This window comes from Callospermophilus lateralis, chromosome 3 (genome assembly GCF_048772815.1).
Source record: "Callospermophilus lateralis isolate mCalLat2 chromosome 3, mCalLat2.hap1, whole genome shotgun sequence".
Taxonomy (NCBI): Eukaryota; Metazoa; Chordata; class Mammalia; order Rodentia; family Sciuridae; genus Callospermophilus; species Callospermophilus lateralis.
In genome coordinates this window covers 145,740,223-145,762,416 of record NC_135307.1, presented here as the reverse complement: position 1 = coordinate 145,762,416, position 22,194 = coordinate 145,740,223, and the positions used below count along the sequence as shown (strand labels likewise).

At 42.7% G+C, this 22,194-nt stretch overlaps 1 protein-coding gene across 2 annotated transcripts in view; it reads left to right on the top strand.

Moving 5' to 3' along the window:
* The window catches only part of Adamts17 (ADAM metallopeptidase with thrombospondin type 1 motif 17), a 347,197-nt gene that overhangs the window by 147,796 nt on the left and 177,207 nt on the right, over nt 1-22,194 (top strand). For both annotated transcript variants that reach the window (XM_076848849.2, XM_076848848.2), the window contains exon 8: nt 1,108-1,213. In XM_076848849.2, coding sequence (XP_076704964.1) covers nt 1,108-1,213 — 106 coding nt within the window. The remainder of the gene's footprint in view (nt 1-1,107; nt 1,214-22,194) is intronic.

Here is a 22,194-nt window from a genome sequence, read left to right as displayed (position 1 = left end):
AGTACAGGGAGAGCAGAAGTGCAGAGAGCTGTCATGGGCAGTGGGGCGCCTGGAGAGCCAGCCTCCACAAGTGTGGCCAGTGGGGGCTGGCCCTCCCCAGCCTTGCGCCCAGTGCCCAGCATTCCGTAGAAGGCTCCAGGTTGTTCAAACATATCCCTCTGCCAGAAGAGCTCTCCTCCGCTGGGAAGCTCCCATGCCTCCTCCCGTGGCTGACCCACCAGCACTTGCCAGAGCTCCTAGCCTCGCCACACCGCCTCTTGCTCACAGTGTGGTCCTGTGCTGTGCTTGTGCCTCCTGGTGTGTGTGATTCGTTTTCCCCTCTTAGAGCAAGATTCTCAGGTCCTCACAGGTGGGCATGGAGGTGAGGAAGATGGTCTGTGGGGCTTGTCCTCACAGATGGCTTTGAGGCCATCCCTCTCCCAGTGTGTGCTCTCTCTGCTCCATACAACTCCCAGTCCTGCTGTGTCTGGAGAACTACTGAAGTGTTTGTTTGGACATGCCTTCTCTTGCCTGCTGTTCATCAACCCCAAGGTCATCAGACCCTCACAGGACCAGAACTAGAATGATGCAAAAGGTGCCGAGGGTGTAGAATTTAAGGAGTTGCTCCTCCAGGGCCTTCAAATACGAGATCAGCCTTTAAAAGGAAGAGCTTCCTAATCTTTGCACACTGGACACCTTGCTTTGCTGCTCCCAGCCCTGAGCACTCAAGTTGCACAGATTAGTTTAGGATCTCACCACTGAGTACCATGGCAGGAGACCCTGGGGAAATCTCTGAACCTTTTCTCTCTGAACCTCACTTTTCCTCTTCATCCTGAGTAATGAGGATTAAATTTGATAACATTTATAAACCATTTCACCCAACATTTGTCAGATAGTAAATGCTTGATAGATGTTTGTGACTGCCACTCTTATTATTGGGTAAATATAAAAGTATCATAAGCAAACTAATCCCAGATGAGCTTTGGACTTGCAGGTCCAACCCTGTGGCAGCAAAGGCCCCACTTGCCCCTCTCTTGATCCTGATCATGCGTGATACCATGCAGACATGCCCAGGAGGTCAGGACCTCCCAGGTTCTGAAGAGGATGTGTTTTGTGTCTCTGCTGCAGGAATTGCTTACTTAGGAGGTGTGTGCAGTGCTAAGAGGAAATGTGTGCTTGCCGAAGACAATGGTCTCAATTTGGCCTTTACCATCGCTCATGAGCTGGGCCACAAGTAAGTATCAGAAATCTGCTTTCTTTAAATTCCTTTCTGAACACACATTTTTTACTTGAATTCTGGAAATTTTATAACGGTGCTGCTCTGTGCTTTTGCTGCTTCTGCATCAAAGGGCTTAGGCCAGGGCTAGGGTTGTGGCTCAGTAGTAGGGCACTTGCCTAGCATGTGTGAAGCACTGGGTTTGATTCTCAGCACCACATATAAATAAGTAAAATAAACTCCATTGACAACTAAAAAAATTATTTTTAAAAAAGGGGACTTAGGTTTTATTTTCTTTCCACCAGTTTCAAACAAAATCTAACTTTTTGAATATAGAGTTTAGAGTCTTAATTTTAAAGAATTAACAGCAACTGCCTTCACATTTGGAAGTTCTTCCCTTTAGGATAAAATAACACTAGAACCTCAGACCACAGAGATGCCTTAAGGAGAATCTGAGTCAACCTCCTCCTCTTTTCCGAGGAAGGAGGAGAGGCTCAGAGGGGTTAAGCGGCTGGCCTAAGGTTGCAGTTACCTGCATGAAGTTTCAGAGGGCAGAAAGCCAGAAGATTCTACCACTGTGGCCTGCAAGTTTAGCTTTGGTCCTGGAGTGGATGTCTGTTTTATGTTTCTCTGAAAGAAAAACCGATGACTGCATAAGAACTTTTAAAAAATTAAATTGAGGGAGCCAGAGCATGCAGAACAGTGGGAAAATTTTATATTGGGTTGTATAAAGCATAATTAAATGAAAATCTAATTCCTGAGGGAAAAATATTATAAAGGTTTCTAATGAACTACACAAGAAGATGCCTGAGGCCTTAGCTGTTAAGTCTAGCTTTTGCCAAGAGGAAAGCTAATGTCTAAGACGGAGAATAAAAGCAACCGTTTACCTCCAGTGCCAGCTATATCTATGGCTTTACTTTTTGTTTTATTTATCTGGTCCCATTTTAATTTTTTTCCACTTCTGTGCAGGGGTTTGATAGTTGGCTTTTCTGGATGGTTGGGCGTCATGGTGTGGGCACAGAGAGGAAAAATAATGCTGTATGGATGTGATGTGCATAACACAGGAACATGTTACGTCCCAGGATTCAGCAAAGCAAGATGAGCACAGTTGTCTCTTAAGTACACCATCACTACATCTTGGTACTATTTAAAAAATATGACTGACAACACTTTTCCTATCTTACTTTTGAATTAAGTACAATTGCATTTATATTAAGACCTCTAACCTGTTAAAAATCTGTGCCCAACAGTGACATACTGGGGGGAAAAAGAGCATAAATCAAAACAGCTTTGGCAAGCATCTTCTGACTATCAAAATACCCTGCCAGCCCATCACAGTATCTAGGAATCTGTTCCCTGATTGTTATAAGAATTTAGAGCTGTTGGAACATTTGTCATCATCTAGCTTGTGATGGATCTTTGAATAGTGGCTTTAAATCAGACAATGTGAGCTGTTGCTTCATGAGCTGTAACATCCCAAGGCAGCTGGGATGCTGCAGCATGATCCATACTGGAGTGCTGTTTGCACACGTGTGTGGGTACATGTGTGGGCACATACACTGCATGGAGGTCTTTTCTTTTTTTTCTTTAAAGAAAGAGGAGAGTGAGAGAGAGAGAGAATTTTTTAATATTTATTTTTTAGTTTTTGGCAGACACAACATCTTTATTTGTATGTGGTGCTGAGGATCGAACCTGGGCCGCACGCATGGCAGGCGAGCGCGCTACCGCTTGAGCCACATCCCCAGCCCCCATGGAGGTCTTTTCTCCCTGGACTTCGGGAACACAGAGGCCATTTTCTCCTTGACAGCCTGGGATTGTGGTGGATCAAACACTGGCTCATTAGTACCAGGAGGTCTGCATAGATGAATGGTTAGATTCAGTTATAATTTAGTACCCTTTAGCTATAGTCAATTTAGAATTTCTTAGAGGACTTTTATAGCTTGCTATTGAACTCTAATTACCTACAAAAACAAACACCGTATTGTTAATCAAAACCAATAAATCCTGCCAGCATTTGGCCCTTCCCCAGTATGGTGATTACGATTTTCCCAGGGAAGCCTGTTGTCTCTGATTAGTCTCAAGTGTTTGGAAGCAGATTCCTCCACATCCTCCCCATCCACAGGCCACACTCTGGTCATCCTAGCTCAGGACAGCAGGCAAGCCCAAGTGGACTGCTTGAAAAGGTCAAGACCTATACTTCCAGCAAAACCAAGGGTCAAACTTCTCAAATATAAAACTTGAAAACTGGTCCATATTTTGGAATAAAGTGGAGAAATTTTACTCCAGCTTTCTGAACATAGGTTAAGAAAGACTTCAGCCAATTTGCCCACTGGTTCCTCACCTCCAATACCCACAGAGCAGAGCATCCCTTCTGATGAATGGGTGTGTACCTTTGTACCTGGGCACACAGACATGTAGCTCTTCTCAGTTACCCAGCATGCCTGGTGTCAGGACCCACATGAGCCACTGCCCTCAGCTCTGAACATCAGGAGGAAAATCCATTTTCCCTGTGAGTTACACATTCCATTTATTAAACGAGGAGTGAGTTGCATAAGTTAACAGGATTTTGTTTCTTTGGCCATCGGACAACATAAAGCTAAATCAAGAGCTCACTTTCAGCAGTTAGCACATCTGCATCCTGTAATTGGACTTTCTTTCCTCTTTCTAGTGTCTCTTTGTACGCACAATTTTAAAATAGTTGAAACATAATTTATTTGGTACTGTAAATTGACTTCCATCCAATTTGCAATCAAATAGGTCTTAAACTATAAATTAAACATTCTTGTCACAGAAATGTCAATAGTGCTGCTTTGGACTTGAATTAATAATTTACATGTATAAGTCAAATCAGATCTCTCATTGAGCACCTACTATGTGGCAGGTACAGGGTCAGATGCTCTGCATTCGTTATGCTATTCAATCAGCCCTATGAGGTAGGTAGGTATTTAGCTTTTACTTTGTGGGTTAGGAAACTAGCATTGATTGTTTTTTAAATATCAAATTGTATACTTTATTTTTATGTGGTTCTGAGGATCAAACCCCGTGCCTCGCACATGCTAGGCAAGTGTTCTACCACACTACCCCAGGTCCTAGCATTGATTTCTATTTTTTAATTATAGTTTGGAATTTCTAATGTATAATACATGTGCAAACTACTTTACTTTGAAGTAAAACCCAAAATTACAAGAGTAAGTAAAAAAAGAGAGAACTTGTTGGATATCTAAAATCCAAGGTGCATCTGTTTAAGGGAAAGAAATGCTGCAGAGTACTCCAGACTAGTTGGCCAAAGAGAGCACATGATTGTCGAAAGGGACTCAAGGACTGTAAATGAGTTGGACACCTTTCTGATACTCTGCCCCAATACAAGTGTGGGCTGACGAAGCCTCCAGGCTGCCGTAGATGGGGGCTGCCGTAGACCAGGGGCTGCAGATCTTGGTGTGGGCTGTTGGCAGAAGCCTGCTCTGTGTTGCTGCCTGGAGCAGGAGTTGGCCCTGAGCAGCAGCCAGGCTGACAACAGGTTCAAGGTTGTAAATGAGCATCCATGACCTTGGTTGCTTGCTTGCCCAGGAAAGACTATCCTGGTTGACAGATACCTCCTACCTTTTGATTGCCCTGGTAAATAGAAATGTTGGCAGTGTAAGTTTGGGGGAGGCCAATGTCACCCTGTCCTGTTGTGGTTGCTTGAGAAACCCACCTGAAACGAATGTGTCTTAGGTACTGTACAGTGGCTCCACTCCAGTTTGTACTCATGCAGCCTCTTTTGCATTTCTTCATTTGGAAAGTGACAGCGCCTGGACCTGGAAAGATGGCTGCCATGAGCCCCGTGCCCTTCCGAGGGCTTTAGTACCAACTCCTCTTTATTAGGGTGGAATCAATAAAATGACAGCAGTTCCTTGGGAGGTCCATCTGAACCAAGCTTCTTGCTCTCTACAAACCAGACAGGTGCCTTGTAGTGGAGGCCAGAGTTCAAGAAGCTGATCAAGATTTGGTTTTAGAGAGAAAGAGGGAAAATTGGAAGCAAGCATTTGTTTCAGGCCTGTGCTTTTGAGGCTCAACCATAACTGATCTTGGGAAAGATGGTCCCCAAGTGATGGATGGAAGCTCAGGTCTCTGCTGACTGCCCATGAGAAAACAAAACAAAACAAAACAAAACAAACAAAAGATAATCAAGGGATTCCTTCCCATATCAAAGTGTAGGTAGTGACTTTAGTATGTATGATCTTCAAACGACTGGGTATAATATAACTGTTGGAATTGCAGAATATGTCCATATGAATGTATTCTATGACGTGGATATCATATATAATAGAACATATCTTACGGTCACATGGAGGTAGAGTACATCTTATGATTCAGAAGTTATAGTGTAAAAGAGAACAGACAGTTCTGCGGAAGTTGATAAGAATACTATCAGTGTTGAGGGAAGTAGTGACCTATTGATATAGCACAGTTAGGCTCAGGAGAGGCACATGGCTGGTGAGAGTTCCCCTGGTGCAGTTGGAGGCCTGGGAATCAGAGACCCAGCACCTTGTGCATGCAGGATGCTTCTCTATCAAGTAAAGCATTAAGTTCCTGGGAAATGTTGAAAGACGGGACCCTCAAGATAGGTGGTGGGGTTGCCCGGTGGGGCAGGGCTTCAATTAATGCATATACACTCAGGGGAAAAAAAAAAAGCTTTCCCTCTGCAGAAAATAATTCTGCTATACTGAATTTAGGAGGCTTTCTCAGATTCACATAAGCCTGGGCTGGATCAAGGCTGAAGAGATGCCTACCTTGAGGGCCAGTCCAAAGCCTATCATCTCTCTAACCAGCTGAACCTGTAGAGGTCCTGCAGTGACACAGATGCCATGCCATCAGCTTCCTTCTGCCTGTCCTGAGGGCAAAGGTTGTGCTTCCTCTTCCTGGGGTACTTCCTGGCATCCCTACACCCTTTCTCAGGTCAAAGAACTGTTCTCTTTCCATTCTAGAATTTACCTCTCCCCTGATTGGCAGGCTCAGCAGGTGGTTTTTGAATATTCATCTCTTTATAGAAGTTTGGAATTGCCTACAATGACTTGAGCTGCAGGAGATGAGGATGTTTAGAAATGCCAATGGCCCCGCCTCACATGAGAGCCACTAAATCTCGGGCTCTGAAGGAGGTGGCGGAGGAAGCCTCTCCAGGAAGTTCCCTGTGTCCTAGATGAAAGCCTCAGCTGATGTGATGTTGAGGGTCTCATCATTGCTCTTAGTGTCTACAGTCACCTTCTTGCTTCTGTCTCTTGCTCCCACACACCTGTCCTTCCAGGCCTCCCTCTGAATTGAGCCACAGTGGTGCTGAAACTTCTCTTGCCTTCCTGGCCCCTGATGACCTCTGTTTGTCACCCTGAATGCTGTGTGTTTCGTCTCTTCTGAGTGCTCCTCTAGCCAGGTCTGCTCAAGACAGTCTCAGTCTTGTCTCTCAGTCTCATCTCTCAGCTGACACCTCCCGAGATACTGCAGTGAGGGCACAGCACAGAGCTTAAAATGACCTGACCTGTGTGCAGAGTGACAGGTGGTGGAAGAGGGAGGAGCAGAGGGAGAGGGATGGGTAGGGCCCCCCAGAGTCTCGCCTCTAGAGAGGTAAAGGTAGAGAATACACAAGGCTACCAAGGAGAGGAGCACAGGGCTGGGACTTTGAGATACAGATACAGCGATAAGGTGCAAATATGGCCATCTAGTCCTCACGTGGATGCCTGCAGATACTCAGAACAACGTGCACGGACATGGTCTCAACCATGTGTGGCTCATACCTGGGTTCCCAGACCTACAGACCTTTACAAATGCTCTGGGGCCTCCTGAAGCTGACCTCCCAGTTTTGGAAGCACTGTCCCACTGTCATGACTGGGAAGATTGTAGAAACCTGAGCAGAGCTGGGGACTTAATGCTCAGTAGTAGAGCATTGCTAGGTGCCTCATGTGTGATAGGGTATCCATGGCCCCAGACACCTCCACATGGGAAGCTTCTCCAGCATAGAGATTATCAAAAGTGGATCCAGTCACTCTGGAGGCTTCCAGCCAGGAAATGAGAGCTTGCAAAGGTGAGTTGAGGACAGGTGATGTCGAGAAGAACATCCCAATGACCATATGCCCGAGGACATGCTCGCCTGGCAAGTAGCTCAGACATGAAGGGATTCTGTCCCTGAAGCATGGTGCATGGATGGGAGGTGGATGCGTGTCTGGAGCAGAGGGAAGGGGAGGAGAGAGCAGTGTGGGGGAAATGTTCTCATAACTGGAGTTGACATAGTTCAATCGAAAAGGAATTGTCCTAGTCCCAGGGCAGGAAGGAAGGCAAGTCATAATCCAGATGTGTGAAGCGTGGAAATGCTCATCTGTGATTCGTATTAAGAATGAGCTGCCAGGCACAGTGCTGGGGAACACAGAGAGGACACGGGACAGGTAGTCTGCCAGCAGACTGGGCTCAGCTACTCCTGCCCTGAGTTTCTGGTCTGGGTACTCCACCTGGTAGGCACAGTGTAGGTATCAGATGGGCCAGCCTTTTTTGAGGAAGGTTCTACAGAGAGAGAATTTCTGGAAATGTCATAAGTGTAGAAATCCTGGGGGTGTACTTTAGTTCTAGCTGGAGTTAGGGCAGCTGGGTTCACTCAGGGTTTGGCCTTCCTAGAGGAACAGAAAAGGAGGCATCTTCTCCTTGGAAGGCTCACCCTCAGTTCCCAGTTTCCAGAGCCTCTGGGGGGCCTTCTTGTCCCCAGTAAAGGGTGAGCATGGGTGGAAGCTGCCTTGAAGGGCTCTCAGGTTTCCCACGGAGGGGCTTGGAGTGATTCCTAAGTATCCTTTCCTCTGTGCTTGGCCCCTGCATCAAAGTCGTTATGTAAGTATCCGCTGGATGTGGCTTTCTTACCCAAATTCCAGAGGTATACAAAACTCGCTGGCATCCTATTCTTTTATTTGTGTATTTTATCTATTTTTAAAATTTGGCTGCCAAGAATGGCCGGGTTTTTCCCATTAATTGACTCACCATGAACTTCATGGCACCTCAACTGATCTGGAATGACCTGTGACTCTGGAGGATTCAGAGCGGCCATCCCCCTCTCTGATGCCTGCTTTCCATCTTTCTTCTCCCCTCTTTCTCCCACGTAAACATGAGCAGGATTTCCTTCTGTCTCTTCCCTGATGGGGGATTTTTGAACTGGAGTTGTCACAACTATCAGATCAGCAAGGACACATTGCAACTGTTGGCCCCATTTAAATGCCTCTCCTGCAATCCACAGCCATTCCTCCTCCTCCAGCATTCTCAGGGGTGGTGGGGAAATGGCAGTGCTTTCTTTGGGAGTCTTATTTACACAGAATCCTCTGAGAGGAGAGAATATTTCCTTCAGTGGTCTGGAAACCCTGGAGTCTGTGTCCTCAAGAAGACCTTGACCACAGCCTTCCCCATCTGATCTCTGCCAGCTCAGAGGGAGAAGAAATAAACAAACAGAAGGCCATTAAAAGCTCGTCAGCACCAGGCAGATGTGGTCCCACCTGTGCATGGAGCAGCGTGGCCCAGCAGCTATTGGCTGGACGTTATCACTGCAATGGAAAATCCAGCTGCATGGAGGCTCCCTCTGCCCCAGAATGTCATTACTGTAATAAGGAAGGTTACAAAAGCTGTGCTGGTGTTTGTCTTTACCCTAGGAGTTCTGTGTGTTTAATTATCGAGTGGATCGCCTTGCCTGAAACAAAGTCATCCAAGATGGTATGTGAGGAGACGGGAGGAAAGTAGAGTTTGGCTCAAGAAGCAGATTCTGAAATCCCCTCAGAACTTCCTTACATTACCGACTCTGCCAGGAATTAGATGAGATCCAATTTTCTCGTTAGATTGCCAAAGCTTCTGGCAGCTTCAGCCAAGTGGCTTTTCTCATGGTTCTTGGTGCTGGAAGGGACGTCCGGAGTCATCTTAGCATCATTTTGCAAGTGAAGTGTTGAGACACATCCCTTCCCATGGCTCCAAGTGGCCAAGTGGAGGCTTGGGCTAGAACCTCAGGCTGAAATATGATGCCCTTTCCACACATGAACAGAGCCTGGGTCACAGCCTGGTGGATTCATGTACCTTCACTCAGACACCTTCTGCTGACATTGCTACATTTCTAAGTCCCATGGGAAGTGGCAGGCATGTGATCTGATGCAAATCTCTCCACGCCCATTCTCGCAGGTGCTTGGTTTCACACCTGCAATCCTTGTTCATTTACTGCCCACTGCTGATGGAAAATTCAACACTAAATACTCGAGGAACCCTGCATATGCTGAGACCCCAGGGACCTTGAAACCAGACCATTCTGTGGGACATGCTGGGAAAGGGTCCTCCTCATACTTGTCTGTTTGAGGACACAGAGAACGTGCTTGCACCTTGCATGTGGGTGATGGGTTGGCCAAATGACTGCGACAGAAAGCACTGGTTGAAGGGCCTAAAGGATCTGGTCCAGCCACAGGTTCTTGTGTTTTATTACTGACATCTGAGCAGAACATGATAGTTGCTAGAACTGGCATTTGGATCTGGGAATGGCATCTCTCAGGGAAAATATCAATAAGTCAATGCTATGGAATGAAGGAAGTTATGATTTTCTAGCAAGTCATGTTTCAGAAAAGGTTCAAAACACATCATCTTGCCCAACATAGCCATACTTCCATGGTTTGGGCCAGGGAGTCTCTAGGATTCTCTAAACCTTACTTAGGGTTATCATCAGAGAAGGAAAATAAGTAAAGTTGGGTATTTTAGCTGAACCAGAAAATCTTGGGGTTGTCAAGGTCCCTGGTGATGAGGAGATCCCAGGTAGCTGCTTCAGAAGCAGCGCCCAATTCTCCTGGGATGTGTGACCTTGGGAGACTGAACTTGAATCTGCATCATGGCGACAGCTGCTTCAGCTTTTGACCAGGTGGATTGTTAAAGAGGATAACGTTGCAGTGGCCTTCAGAAGTCAGAGTTCTGAGGATGGGATCCAGTAGGACCCCTGCCATGAGAGTAAGACCTCTGAAGCCCCTGCTGCTGACAAGATCTTTCGTAGTTTGATTTCTTCTCAGAGGAGCTTTCAGCTACATCCTTCCTTCCAGAAAGAAGCATGTGCTTCGTTGGTAATCTACACCTGATGAACCTACTGTTGGAGATACTGGTGGCTCTGTAGGGAGACAAGAGTACTTGGGTTAATTATGGACCTTCTCAACATTGTGGCATTTGCTCCACAGTCACCCAAGGGTGGCAGGAATTCTGTGCCAGCTGCAGGAATAGTTGCTATTAAGAGAAAAGTAGCCAACTTCCTGTTGGCTGCCTTATCCACATGGATTTTAGCTTACTTCACAAAACCAGCTTCCCTAAGCTCCTCCTTATCCCCCACTCCCTGCTGAACTGTCCTTTCTCATTGCCAATTATCACCTCAAATTCTCATGTCCCATGCCCAGTTCAGAATCTGGCAAAGAAGAGTGAGGAAGCCCCATATTTAGTACTGCCCAGACTGGAGAGGAACCATAAGGTTGCATCTACTGTCTTGCTCTTTACAGTGTGGTCAGAGAAGTAGCACTGTCAGTATCAACTGGGAGCCTCTTAGAAATGTAGGGACTCAGGCCCACCAGGGTAATTTTTATGCACATGATAGTTTTAAAAGAAGGGTTAAAACATACTAAAGGGGTAGCATTTTCTGTCTGCCTCATCTCAGGTCATGCTTGCGCCCAGCTGCATGCTGAAGTTGCAGTTGTATATACAGTGATGAATCACTTAGCAGTGGGGATACCTTTTGAGAAATGCATCATTTTTTATCATTGTGGCACTATTACAGAGTGCGCTAACATAGACCATGTGTCAGCATGTGGCCTGTTGATGCAGTGAAGAGATGTGGTAAACATGAGATTCACGAAGCTTCGGACAGCATTGGTGGCATGCTTGTTACAGTGAACTTTACTTTTTATAAGTAGGAGTATAATCTAAATTAACAAGTATAGTATCATCAATATATAAGCAGTAACATTGTTGTTTATTATTGTTATCAAGTATTAAGTTCTATACCAAATGGTCATACTTCTGTATCATGGGCAACAAAGTAGGTTCATTCATACCAGCATCATCACCAACATGTGAGTAAGGCATTGCATTGTGATGGCTATGATGTCACTAGGTGGTAGGATTTTTTCAGTTCCATTAAAATCTTATGGGCCAAGCTTCCATCTCATGGTGTCCCCCACTGAACAGCATACCCACCCTGGAGCCCAAGCCCAGGCCTAGGATTGCCCCGCCCTGGCCCTGGCCCAGGACCATCCTCCAACCAGCAGACCCAGGCTGGAGCCCCAGGCTCAGGCCTAGGACCACCCCCAACAACCAGCAGACCTATGCCAGAGCCCAGGTCTAGCCTGCCTCCATCTTGGGACACTGAAGCCATTGCTGTAGCGCTCCACATACAGTAGCCTCCACCTTGGGACAATAGATAGGGCCTGGAGACAGCTGCATCTCTGAACAGGCAGCCCATTCTTTTAGCCCCATCTCTAAAAGTGGTTGCATCCATCTTGGGACACCCCCACTGCTATCTTGAGTTACCTCTACTATTGCCGCGACCATCTTTAGTTGCAGAAGCATTTATTGTGGGACACCAGCTTGGGTCTAGAAGCCCAACACCAAGGTGAGGTACAGGTAATCTGCAGGAACACTATAAAAGTATAGGGTAGAAACTGTAATACCTCAGATCCATACTGCAAGAAAGAAGGACACATATACAACATGAAAAACAAGGGAGGAAAGTGCCCCAAACAACCAAGATACTACAATAATAGAATGTATGGACAGTGCAGCTGATGAAATGTCAGAGAAGGAGTTCAGAATATACGTAATTAAAATGATCTATGAATTAAAGAATGTCCTAAGTGAGCAAATACAGGCAAGAATTGATCACTCCAACAAAGAACTAAGGGAGCAAATACAGGCAACCATTGCTCATACCAACAAAGAAATAAGGGAGCAAATACAGGAAACCATTGATCACCCCAAGAAAGAGATAAGGGAGCAAATACAGGTAGCAAAAGATTACTTCAAGAAAGAGAAATTCTGAAAAAATCAGATCCTTGAAATGAAGAAAGCAATAAATTAAATAAAAAACTCAAAGCATTACCAACAGACTAGATCATTTGGAAGATAGAACGTCAGACAAAATATGCAATTTTGAAAATAAAGTTGACCACACAGTGAAGATGGTAAGAAACCATGAACAGAACATCCAAGAATTATGGGACAACATCAAAAGACCAAATCTAAGATTTATTGGGATAGACGAAGGCACAGAGATTCCAGTCTCAGGAATGTACAATCTCTTCAGTGAAATATCAGAAAATTTCTCAAACATGAAGAGTGAATTGGAAGGTCAAATACAAGAGGCTTACAGGACACCAAATGTATAAAATTACAACAGATCTACACCAAGGCACATTATAATGAAACTGCGTAGCATACAGAATATGGATAGAAACTTAAAGGTACAAGAGAAAATAATCAGATCACATATAGGGGGGTGACCAATTAGGATATCTGCAGATTTTTCAACCCAGACCCTCAAAGCCAGGAGATCCTTGAACAACATAGACAAGCTCTGAAAGAAAATGGATGCCAACCAAGAATCTTATATCCAGAAAAATTAAGCTTCAGATTTGATGACAAAAACCTTTTATGATAAAAAAAAAGTTAAAAGAATTTACAGTGAGAAAGCCTGCCCTACAGAGCATTCTCAGCAAAATATTCCAGGAGGAGGAAATGAAAAACAACAATGAGAATTATCAAAGGGAGGAACTACACTAAAGAAAGGCCAAGTCAAGGGAAAAACCAAAAATAAACCAAAATGGCCGGGAATACAAATAATATTTTAATAATAACACTGAATGTGAATGTCCTAAACGCATCAATTAAAAGACATAGATTAACAGGTTGGATTTTTTTAAAAAAAGACCCAACAATATGCTGCCTTCAAGAGACTCATCTCAAAGGAAAAGACATCCACAGACTGAAGGTGAAAGGGTTGGGAAAAAACATACCACTCACATGGATCACATAAATAAGCAGGGGTTTCCATCCTTATCAGTTAAAGTGTGCTTCAAACCGAAGCTAGTGAAAAGGGATAAAGAAAGATATTTCATGCTGCTTAAGGGATTATACATTAAGAAGACATAACAATCATAAATATCTATGCCTCAAACAGTGGGGCATTTATGTATATCAAACCCTTCGCAACTACAAGAACCAAATAGACTACAACACAATAATACTGGATGACTTTAACACACCTCTCTCACCACTGGATAGGTCTTTCAAACAAAAACTAAACAAACTATAGAACTCAATAATACAATCAATAAGTTAGACTTAACAGACATATATAGAATATTCCATCAGTGAGTGAATATACTTTCTTCTTAGTAGCACATGGATCCTTCTCCAAAGTAGACATACATATGATACGCTACAAAACAAGTCTTATTAAATACAAAAAAAAAATAGATAGATACTTCCCTGTATTCTATCTGACCATAATGGAATGAAATTGGAAATAAGTAATAAAATAAAAAATAGAAGCTACTTCAATACCTGGAGACTAAGCTATATATATTGAGAGACACATGGATAACAGAAGACATCAGGGAGGAGATAAAAATTCTTAGAGGTAAATGATAACTTTGATACAATTTATCAAAATCTCTGGGACACTATAAAGGCAGTGCTAAGAGGAAAGTTCATTGCATGGAGTTCATTCATTAAAAGAAGAAAAAGTCAACAAATAAACGACCTGATATTACAATGCAAAGCCCTAGAGAAAAATAAAGAAACCAACACCAAAAGTAGTAGAGAAGAAATAATTAAAATCAGGGCAAAAATCAATGAAATTGAAACAAAAGAAACAAGGGAAAATGACCAAACAATAAGCTGGTTCATTGAAAAAATAGATAAAATTGACAAACCCTTAGCCACCCTAATGAAAAGAAGGAGGGAGAAAAATTACTAAAATTCATGATGAAAAAGGAAGCATCATGACAGACACTGTGGAAATATAGAAGACAATTAGAAACTATTTTGAAAATTTATACTGCAGTAAAATAAAAAAACTCAAAGACACTGACCAGAGGCATATGATCATCCCAAACTGAGTCAAGAGGTCATACACAATTTAAACAGATCAATTTCAAGCAAGAAAATAGTGGATGCCATCAAAAGCCTACCAACCGACAAAAGTCCACCAACCAACAAAAGCCCAGGGCCAGATGGATTCATAGCTGACTTCTCTGAGACCTACAAAGAAGAACTAATACCAATACTCCTCAAAATATTCCATGAAATAGAAAAGGAGGGAACCCTTCCAAACTCATTCTGTGAAGCTAGTATCATTCTGATACCAAAACCAGGCAGAGAGACATCAAGGAAAAGAAAATTTTAGACCAATATCCCTGATGAACACAGATGCAAAAATTCTCAATAAAATCCTGGCAAATTGCATACAAAAACATATTTAAGAAATAGTGCACCATGATCAAGTGGGGTTCATTCAAGGGATGCAAAGTTGGTTCAACACATGGAAATCAATAAATATAATTCATCACATCAATAGACTTAAAGATTAAGAATCATATTATTATATCAATTGATGCAGAGAAAACATTTGACAATATAGAGCACCCTTTCATGTTCAAAACGCTGGAAAAACTAGGGATGATAGGAACATACCTTAACATTGTAAAAGCTATCTATGCTAAACCCAAAGCCAACATCATTTTAAATGTAGAAAAATTGGAAACATTCCCTCTAAAAACTGGAACAAGACAGGGATGCCCTCTTTCACCACTTCTGTTCAATATAGTTCTTGAAACTCTAGCCAGAGGAATTAGACAAGAGAAATGAAAGGGATATGAATAGGGAAAGAAGAACTCAAACTATCATTATTTGCTGACGATAAGATTCTATAGTTAAAGGATCCAAAAAATTCCACCAGAAAACTTCTAGAATTAATAAATGAATTCGGCAAAGTAGCAGGATATAAAATCAATACCCATAAATCAAATGCATTTCTATACATTAGTGTGATGAATTCTCTGAAAGAGAAATTAGGAAAACTACTCCCTTACAATGGCCTCAAAATAAAATAAAATGCTTGGGAATCCACAAAAGAGATGGAAGACCTCTACAATGAAAACTACAGAATACTAAAGAAAGAAATTGAATAAGACCTTAGATGATGGAAAGATCTCCCATGCTCTTGGAGAGGCAAAATTAATGTTGTCAAAATGACCATCGTACCCAAAGTATTATACAGATTCAATGTGATTCCAATTAAAATCCCAATGTCATTCCTTATAGAAATTTTTTAAAAACCCACAAAATTCATTTGGAAAAATAAGAGACCCAGAATAGCCAAAGCAATCCTTAGCAAGAAGAGTGAAGCAGGAGGCATCCAAATAACAGACCTTAAAGTATACTACAAAGCTATAGTAACAAAAATGGCATGGTTTTGGCACCAAAATAGACATGTTGACCAGTGGTACAGAATAGAAGACACAGAGACAAACCCACATAAATACAGTTCTCATTCTAGATAAAGGAGCCGAAAACATACTTTGGAGATAAGATAGCCTCTTCAACAAATGGTGCTGGGAAAACTGGAAATCCATATGCAGCAAATTGAAACTATTCCCCTATCTCTCACCATGCAAAAAAACTCAACTCAATGTAGATCAAGGACCTAGGAATTAGACCAGAGACCCTGTGTCTAGTAGAGGAAAAAGTAGACCCAAATCTTCATCATTGGATTAGGACCCACCTTCCTTAACAAGATTCCTAAAGCACAAGAAATAAAATCAATAATCAATAAATAAGATGAATTCAAACTAAAAAGTTTTAGCAAAAGAAATAATAAGGTGAAGAGAGCCTACATTTTGGGAGCAAATATTTGCCACAAGTATGTTAGGTAGAGCATTAATCTCTAGGATATATAAAGAAATCATAAAACAACAACAACAACACCCAATCAATAAATGGGCTAAATATCTGAACAGATACTTCTCAGAAGAAGATATACAATTGATCAACAAAAAAAATGTTCCACATCTTTAGTAATTAAAGAAATGCAAATCAAAAGTAGTCTAAAATTTTATCTCACACCAGTCAGAATGGCAGCTATTAAGAATACAAACAACAATAAGTGTTGACAAGGAAAAAGGCACACTCATACATTGCTGGTGGGACTACAAATTGGTGCAACCACTCTGGAAAGCAGTATGGAGATTCCTTAGAAAACTTGGAATGGAACTACCATTTGACCCAGCTATCCCTCTCCTTGGTCTATCCCCAGAAGATAGCATACTGTAGTAATGCAGCCACATCAATGTTTATAGCAGCTCAATTCACAACAGCTAAACTGTGGAAGCAACCTAGATGCCCTTCAGTAGATGAATGGGTAAAGAAACTGTGGTATGTATACACAATGGAATATTACTCAGCATTAAAAGAGAATAAAATTATAGCATTTGCAGGTAAATGGATGGAGCTGGAGAATATCATGTTAAGTGAAGTTAACCAATCCAAAAAACCAAAGGCTGAATGTTCTCTCTGATAAGCAGATGCTGATCCATAATGGGGAAGAGCATGGGAAAAATGAAGGAACTTTGTTGGGCAAAGGGGAGGGTGTAAGGGGGCCGGAAAGATAGTGGAATGTGATGGACATTATTACCCTAGGTACGTTTATGACTTGTGGTGCAACGCTACATCATGTCCAATCAGAGAAACGAAAAATTGTGCTGCAGTTCTGTACAATGAATCAAAATGCATTCTGCTGTCATATATACCAAATTAAAATAAATTAATTAATTAGAAAAATCATAAGGGACCTCTGTTTTATATATATATATATATATGGTCTGTTGTTGACCAAAAAGCCATTATGCAGTGCTTGATTGTATCTTGGTGGAATTGAAGGGAAAGGATTCCTTTTTTATTGTAACTTTTTAAATTGGTACATTTTAATCTTTCATAATAGTGGAATTCATTGTTGTGTATCTGTACATGCATACAATATAATTTGATCAGGGGAGATACTGGAGAAAATCTGCCTTTAAAAAAAAATAATCCCATCTCTTTTCCAGTGGTGGAGTTTTTAGAGTAGCTTTCTTGCCCTGGTTTTGGATGTCTCTCTGATTCCTTGTCTTTTTCTATGTGATGCCAGCAGGCCTCAAGGGTCTTTAGTCAGCTTCCAGAATTTGCTGCTGGTTTTCTGTTTAGTTCCTCTGCAACTTGGAAATTGTGTGTCTTTAAACATAGGGTTGGTGTAGCCAGCATGGTCCTGTCTGTCAGGGATCCCACTCTAGTCTGAACATCTAACTTGATGCATCTGGTCAATTTGTGTCTGAACTCCTGTGTGTCAGATTCTTGGACACTGACAAACCCATTTGGGAACTTGTTGATTAACCAAAATTTGCATTTAGAAGATGGAAGGAAGCAGAGGAGTCAGACACTCCTCTAAAGTCCCCAAAGCATTAACCTTTGACATGCCCAAAAGGCACACTGTAGGTTCTTGGCCCAATGCTGTGAAATGCTGTCCCTGCTGTCTTGTCCTTCTCTCGTCACCCATTCAGTTTTTATTGCTGGTTTGAAGACAGAAACCGAAGGCTGAGATTGTTAGTGTGTCCTTACTGTGATAAAATGCCTGAGGAAAACAACTTAGATGAGTAAAGATTTGTTTTGGCTCATGGTTTCAGAGATTCCAGTTTATGGTTAGCTGGCTCCATTGTTTCTGGGCCTGTGTTGACACAGAACACCATGACATGGAGCATGTGGCCGAGTAAAGCTGCTTACCTCATGTATCCAGAAAGTGGAGAAAGAGGAAGAGAAGGAGCCAGAGATAAGATATCCTTTCAGGGAATGCCCCCACTGATCTTATTTCTCCACCAAGACCCCACCTCCTACAGTTTCCTCCACCTCCCAATATAGCATCGACTTATGAATCAATCAATGGACGATTTCATGATGAGGCTAGAGTCCATGATCCATTCCCCCACCCCAAGGCCATCCCAGAGCAGTGGTGCTTTTCCCAGACATTGACTCCTTCCCATCCTTGCTGCCAGCGACCCATATGTAAAAAGTTGGCTGAGACCATTGGCGAAGTCCCATAGTTTACAAGTCAGCCTCTTGAATTGTGATAAGGCATCATTTCCCTTCCCACATTTTGCATATTACTACCCATGACCTAAAAGATCAGTGCAGCCCCCAAATGCTATATGGAAACTTCTGGAATCTTGGAATATATATACGGAATACTATAGACTAAGACCCCCATCACTTCTTGTTACATAAATTGTGTATCCCAAGAAGCTGGCCCACCTCTTGGGGTTTGAGCCTTGACATTAATCTTGAGTGAGCTTTGTTGTTATGCGTATAGCAGTTCCTACAAAGTGATTTTATAATCCATTTCCTTTTGAAATGGGGCTCAGGAAGGAAAGCTGGTTACCAAAATAGAAAGAGAGTGAAAGAGCCCCCTCAAAGTGATTGTATTTCAACCTATGGGGCGTCTTAAAGGGTTTTAATAAATCTTATTTGAACACATAGAGCACATTATCCCTTGAAGAGTCATCCCCTGACAGGTGCTGCCTTCTATAATTTAAAGCATAGTGCTTCATAAAACCTGTCTTATTGTTGGGCATGTCATCATGTCTCATCTGCAATTCTTACCTGCTTTTTTGCAGACTAAGGTTGTACCATAGACCTTGTACCATTTGCAACCAAAGTCTAGATAACAGGTCAACCCGTGGCTTCACATGACTTGGGCTGTCTTTATCCAGATAGAAGGAACTCATTTTTAAAGGAGAGTGCCAGACCACATTGATAATTGTGGAGGAGCAATAAAGGAAGCGCAAAGAGTGTTGAACACTAAAAATAGGCCAGTGCCATCTTGCAAATGGGAAATGAGACAAATGGCATACATTCAAGACTCAGGCTATTAATATTGTTTGTAGGAAAGACTACAGAATGGCTCATCAAACATAATTTCTAAGCTGTCTGAAATGAAAGAGGTAATCCTAGAAGTCAGCTAAGGATTGTGCAGAGACAAGGAATGTAAATTTCTCCCAGGTTTCTTCAAAAATCTTAACATTCCTTAAGGGGAATTTGGAGAACTATAAACTGGATACTGCAGTTACATGAATTTGTAACTGTTGGACAGTCTTACTCAAAAGGTGCTTATTAGTGGAGAGATGTCTATGTGGGAGAGATGCTGCCCACCTGCCATGGGGCTCACTGGAATTGCTGCTTGATTGAATATTCTATTTGTGACCTGGCTGTAGAGATGGCAACCTGCTCATCAGACATTGAGATGCACAAATATGTGAGGGGGTCAGTATGCAAATTTACAGGATACACAAAGTTCTCAACCACATGGAGAAGTGGCCAAATGCAGCGATGTAAGATTTCTTCTTCACCCTAGCCCTATTGTAGTAGTATTTGCATTTTATTTTATTTTTTATTTTTTTATTATTGGTTGTTCAAAACATTACAAAGCTCTTGACATATCATATTTCATACATTTGATTCAAGTGGATTATGAACTCCCATTTTTACCCCGTATACAGATTGCAGAATCACATCGGTTGCACATCCACTTTTTTACATACTGCCATACTAGTGTATGTTGTATTCTGCTGCCTTTCCTATCCTCTACTATCCCCCTTCCCCTCCCCTGCCCTCCCCTCCCCTCTCATCTTCTCTCTCTACCCCATCTACTGTAATTCATTTCTCTCTCTCGTTTTTTTCTCCTTTCCTCTCACTTCCCCTTATGTGTAATTTTGTATAACAATGAGGGTCTCCTTCCTTTACCATGCAATTTCCCTTCTCTCTCCCTTTCCCTCCCCCACTCTCATCCCTGTTTAATGGTGATCTTCTTGTCATGCTCTTCCTCCCTGTTCTGTTCTTAGTTGCCCTCCACGAATCCCTAAAAAACAAGTATTTGCATTTTATAGAAAAGAAAATGAGACCCAGAGGAACTCCCTTGGTAAGTGATAGTGTCAGGGCTCATGCCCTTTGCAATTTTGAAGACCCTGCACTAACCATATGTCTTACAGCTTTCTGAATGGCACTTAATATAGGGTAAGTCCCAGTTTAACTGGATTGTAATATACAGGATGGTAGGAACATGCCTTACTGGCAATGTGCTTGAAAATTTTGCATTTACTGCCAGCAAACACACTGGTCTCTGTTTCTTTGTTATATTCTATTGACAGACATTACTAATTGATCCCAGGACAAATTTCCACTGAATCCCAGCTTCTAAACCTCAGACATTACTAATTGATCCCAGGACAAATTTCCACTGAATCCCAGCTTCTAAACCTTCCTAACTCCACAGGCAGCTATGGCCAGTAGATTAGAGTGAGAACAGGAGATCATTTAACATCCTCTATGTGAAGGGTTATGGTTTTTAGCTGCATGCACACAAAACCAGTGCCTTCCTAGGCTACATCAACACAAGCCTCCTCTCAAACACTAAGCAAGGCAGTGGTCATTCTGCCATGCCTTTCAGAGATTGAGGGGCACTGGGAGACTATTTGCAGTCTGGTAAGTCTGTTTTAAGGAGGGGAACCAAGAGGACATCTGTGTAAGGGAAGGGAATTGTGAGGGAAACCTCTGGAAGAACTGAGCCATCTTTATATTGGAGAAGTATGCAAAGGACCTAGGGACTTGGGTGCATATTGAGAGCAGCCTGGGCACAAGGGGTCTAGGTATGGCCCGAGATGGCAGATTTAGACTGGTGTCCTCGGATACAGGAACGAACTGTCACCTTAGTGGCAGGAAGAAAGTTCTCATAGATAGAGCTCTTCAGAAGTATGAAGGGCTCTGCTGATTTTTCTCAACCTGGGATGTTTGCAGACAACATGGAAACGAGAACGACCAGGATATGGGCAGTGCATGCCATGGACTTTTAGGCACCAAGGCAAAGCCTACAACATACACCCCACTGAACAGTGGCAGATTACACAATTCTATTATTCAAGCTTGTTCTCATTGTTTTACATCTAATAATTCATTCCATCTCCCAGCCATCCCATGGGGTAAACACAATTGGCCCTCTGTGTCTGTGGGTTTTTCATCTGTAGATATAGTCAACTGCAGATGGAAAATATTTGGAAAATATTTCATCTGTGCTGAGCACATAAGAACTCTTTCTTGCTATTTCCTAAATGATACAACATAGCAACTATTTATATAACATTTATATTGTATTAGGTATTATAGGCCATTTATAGGTCATTTAAAGTTTATAGGAGCATGTGTATAGATTATGTGCAAACACTACGCCATTTTATATGAAGGACTTGAGTATCCATGGATGTTGGTATCTTCAGGAGGTTCTGGAACCTGTCCCCCTCAGATACTGAGGAGCAACTCTATCATTTGCCCCATTATACAGGTTAGGAAACTGAGGCAAGAATTTAAACTACTTGCCATGATCCCAGAGCTTTCACGTGGTGAAATAGGACTTTGATTCAGGCAGGCAGGCAGGCCTTGGCACTGACACTGCTAGTCACTGGTCTAGGCCTCTGGTTAAGACAGCAATGCTCTCAGAGTGCTCCGGAGTGCACTGAACTGATCACTTAAGGGTATGATACACATGGGAAGTAGGCTGGTCTGCAACAAGCTATTTATTTGGGATTGCAGACTGTTAGGTGCAGAAGCGGTTGACCCCTTAAAAGGCCATTTTAGAAACCCCTAAGGAAGAAGCAGGTGGGTTCAGTCCAGGAGAACAAGAATGGGCACCGTGAAGAAGAGTCCTAATTTAGAGACCCAGGAGCAACATCAGAACAAGATAAGGGGGGAGAGAAGACTAAGAAGAGTCATTGAAACAGGAGGAGGGGAGACAGGGACCTGGGGTACAGCAGGACCAGGCCCTGTCATACCTGCCACAGACAGGCCCCAGAGCCCTGGGCAGGGCCTTCATCAAGGCCTCCAGAGGGGAGTGGCTACAACAAGGGGCTTTGGGAGATCTG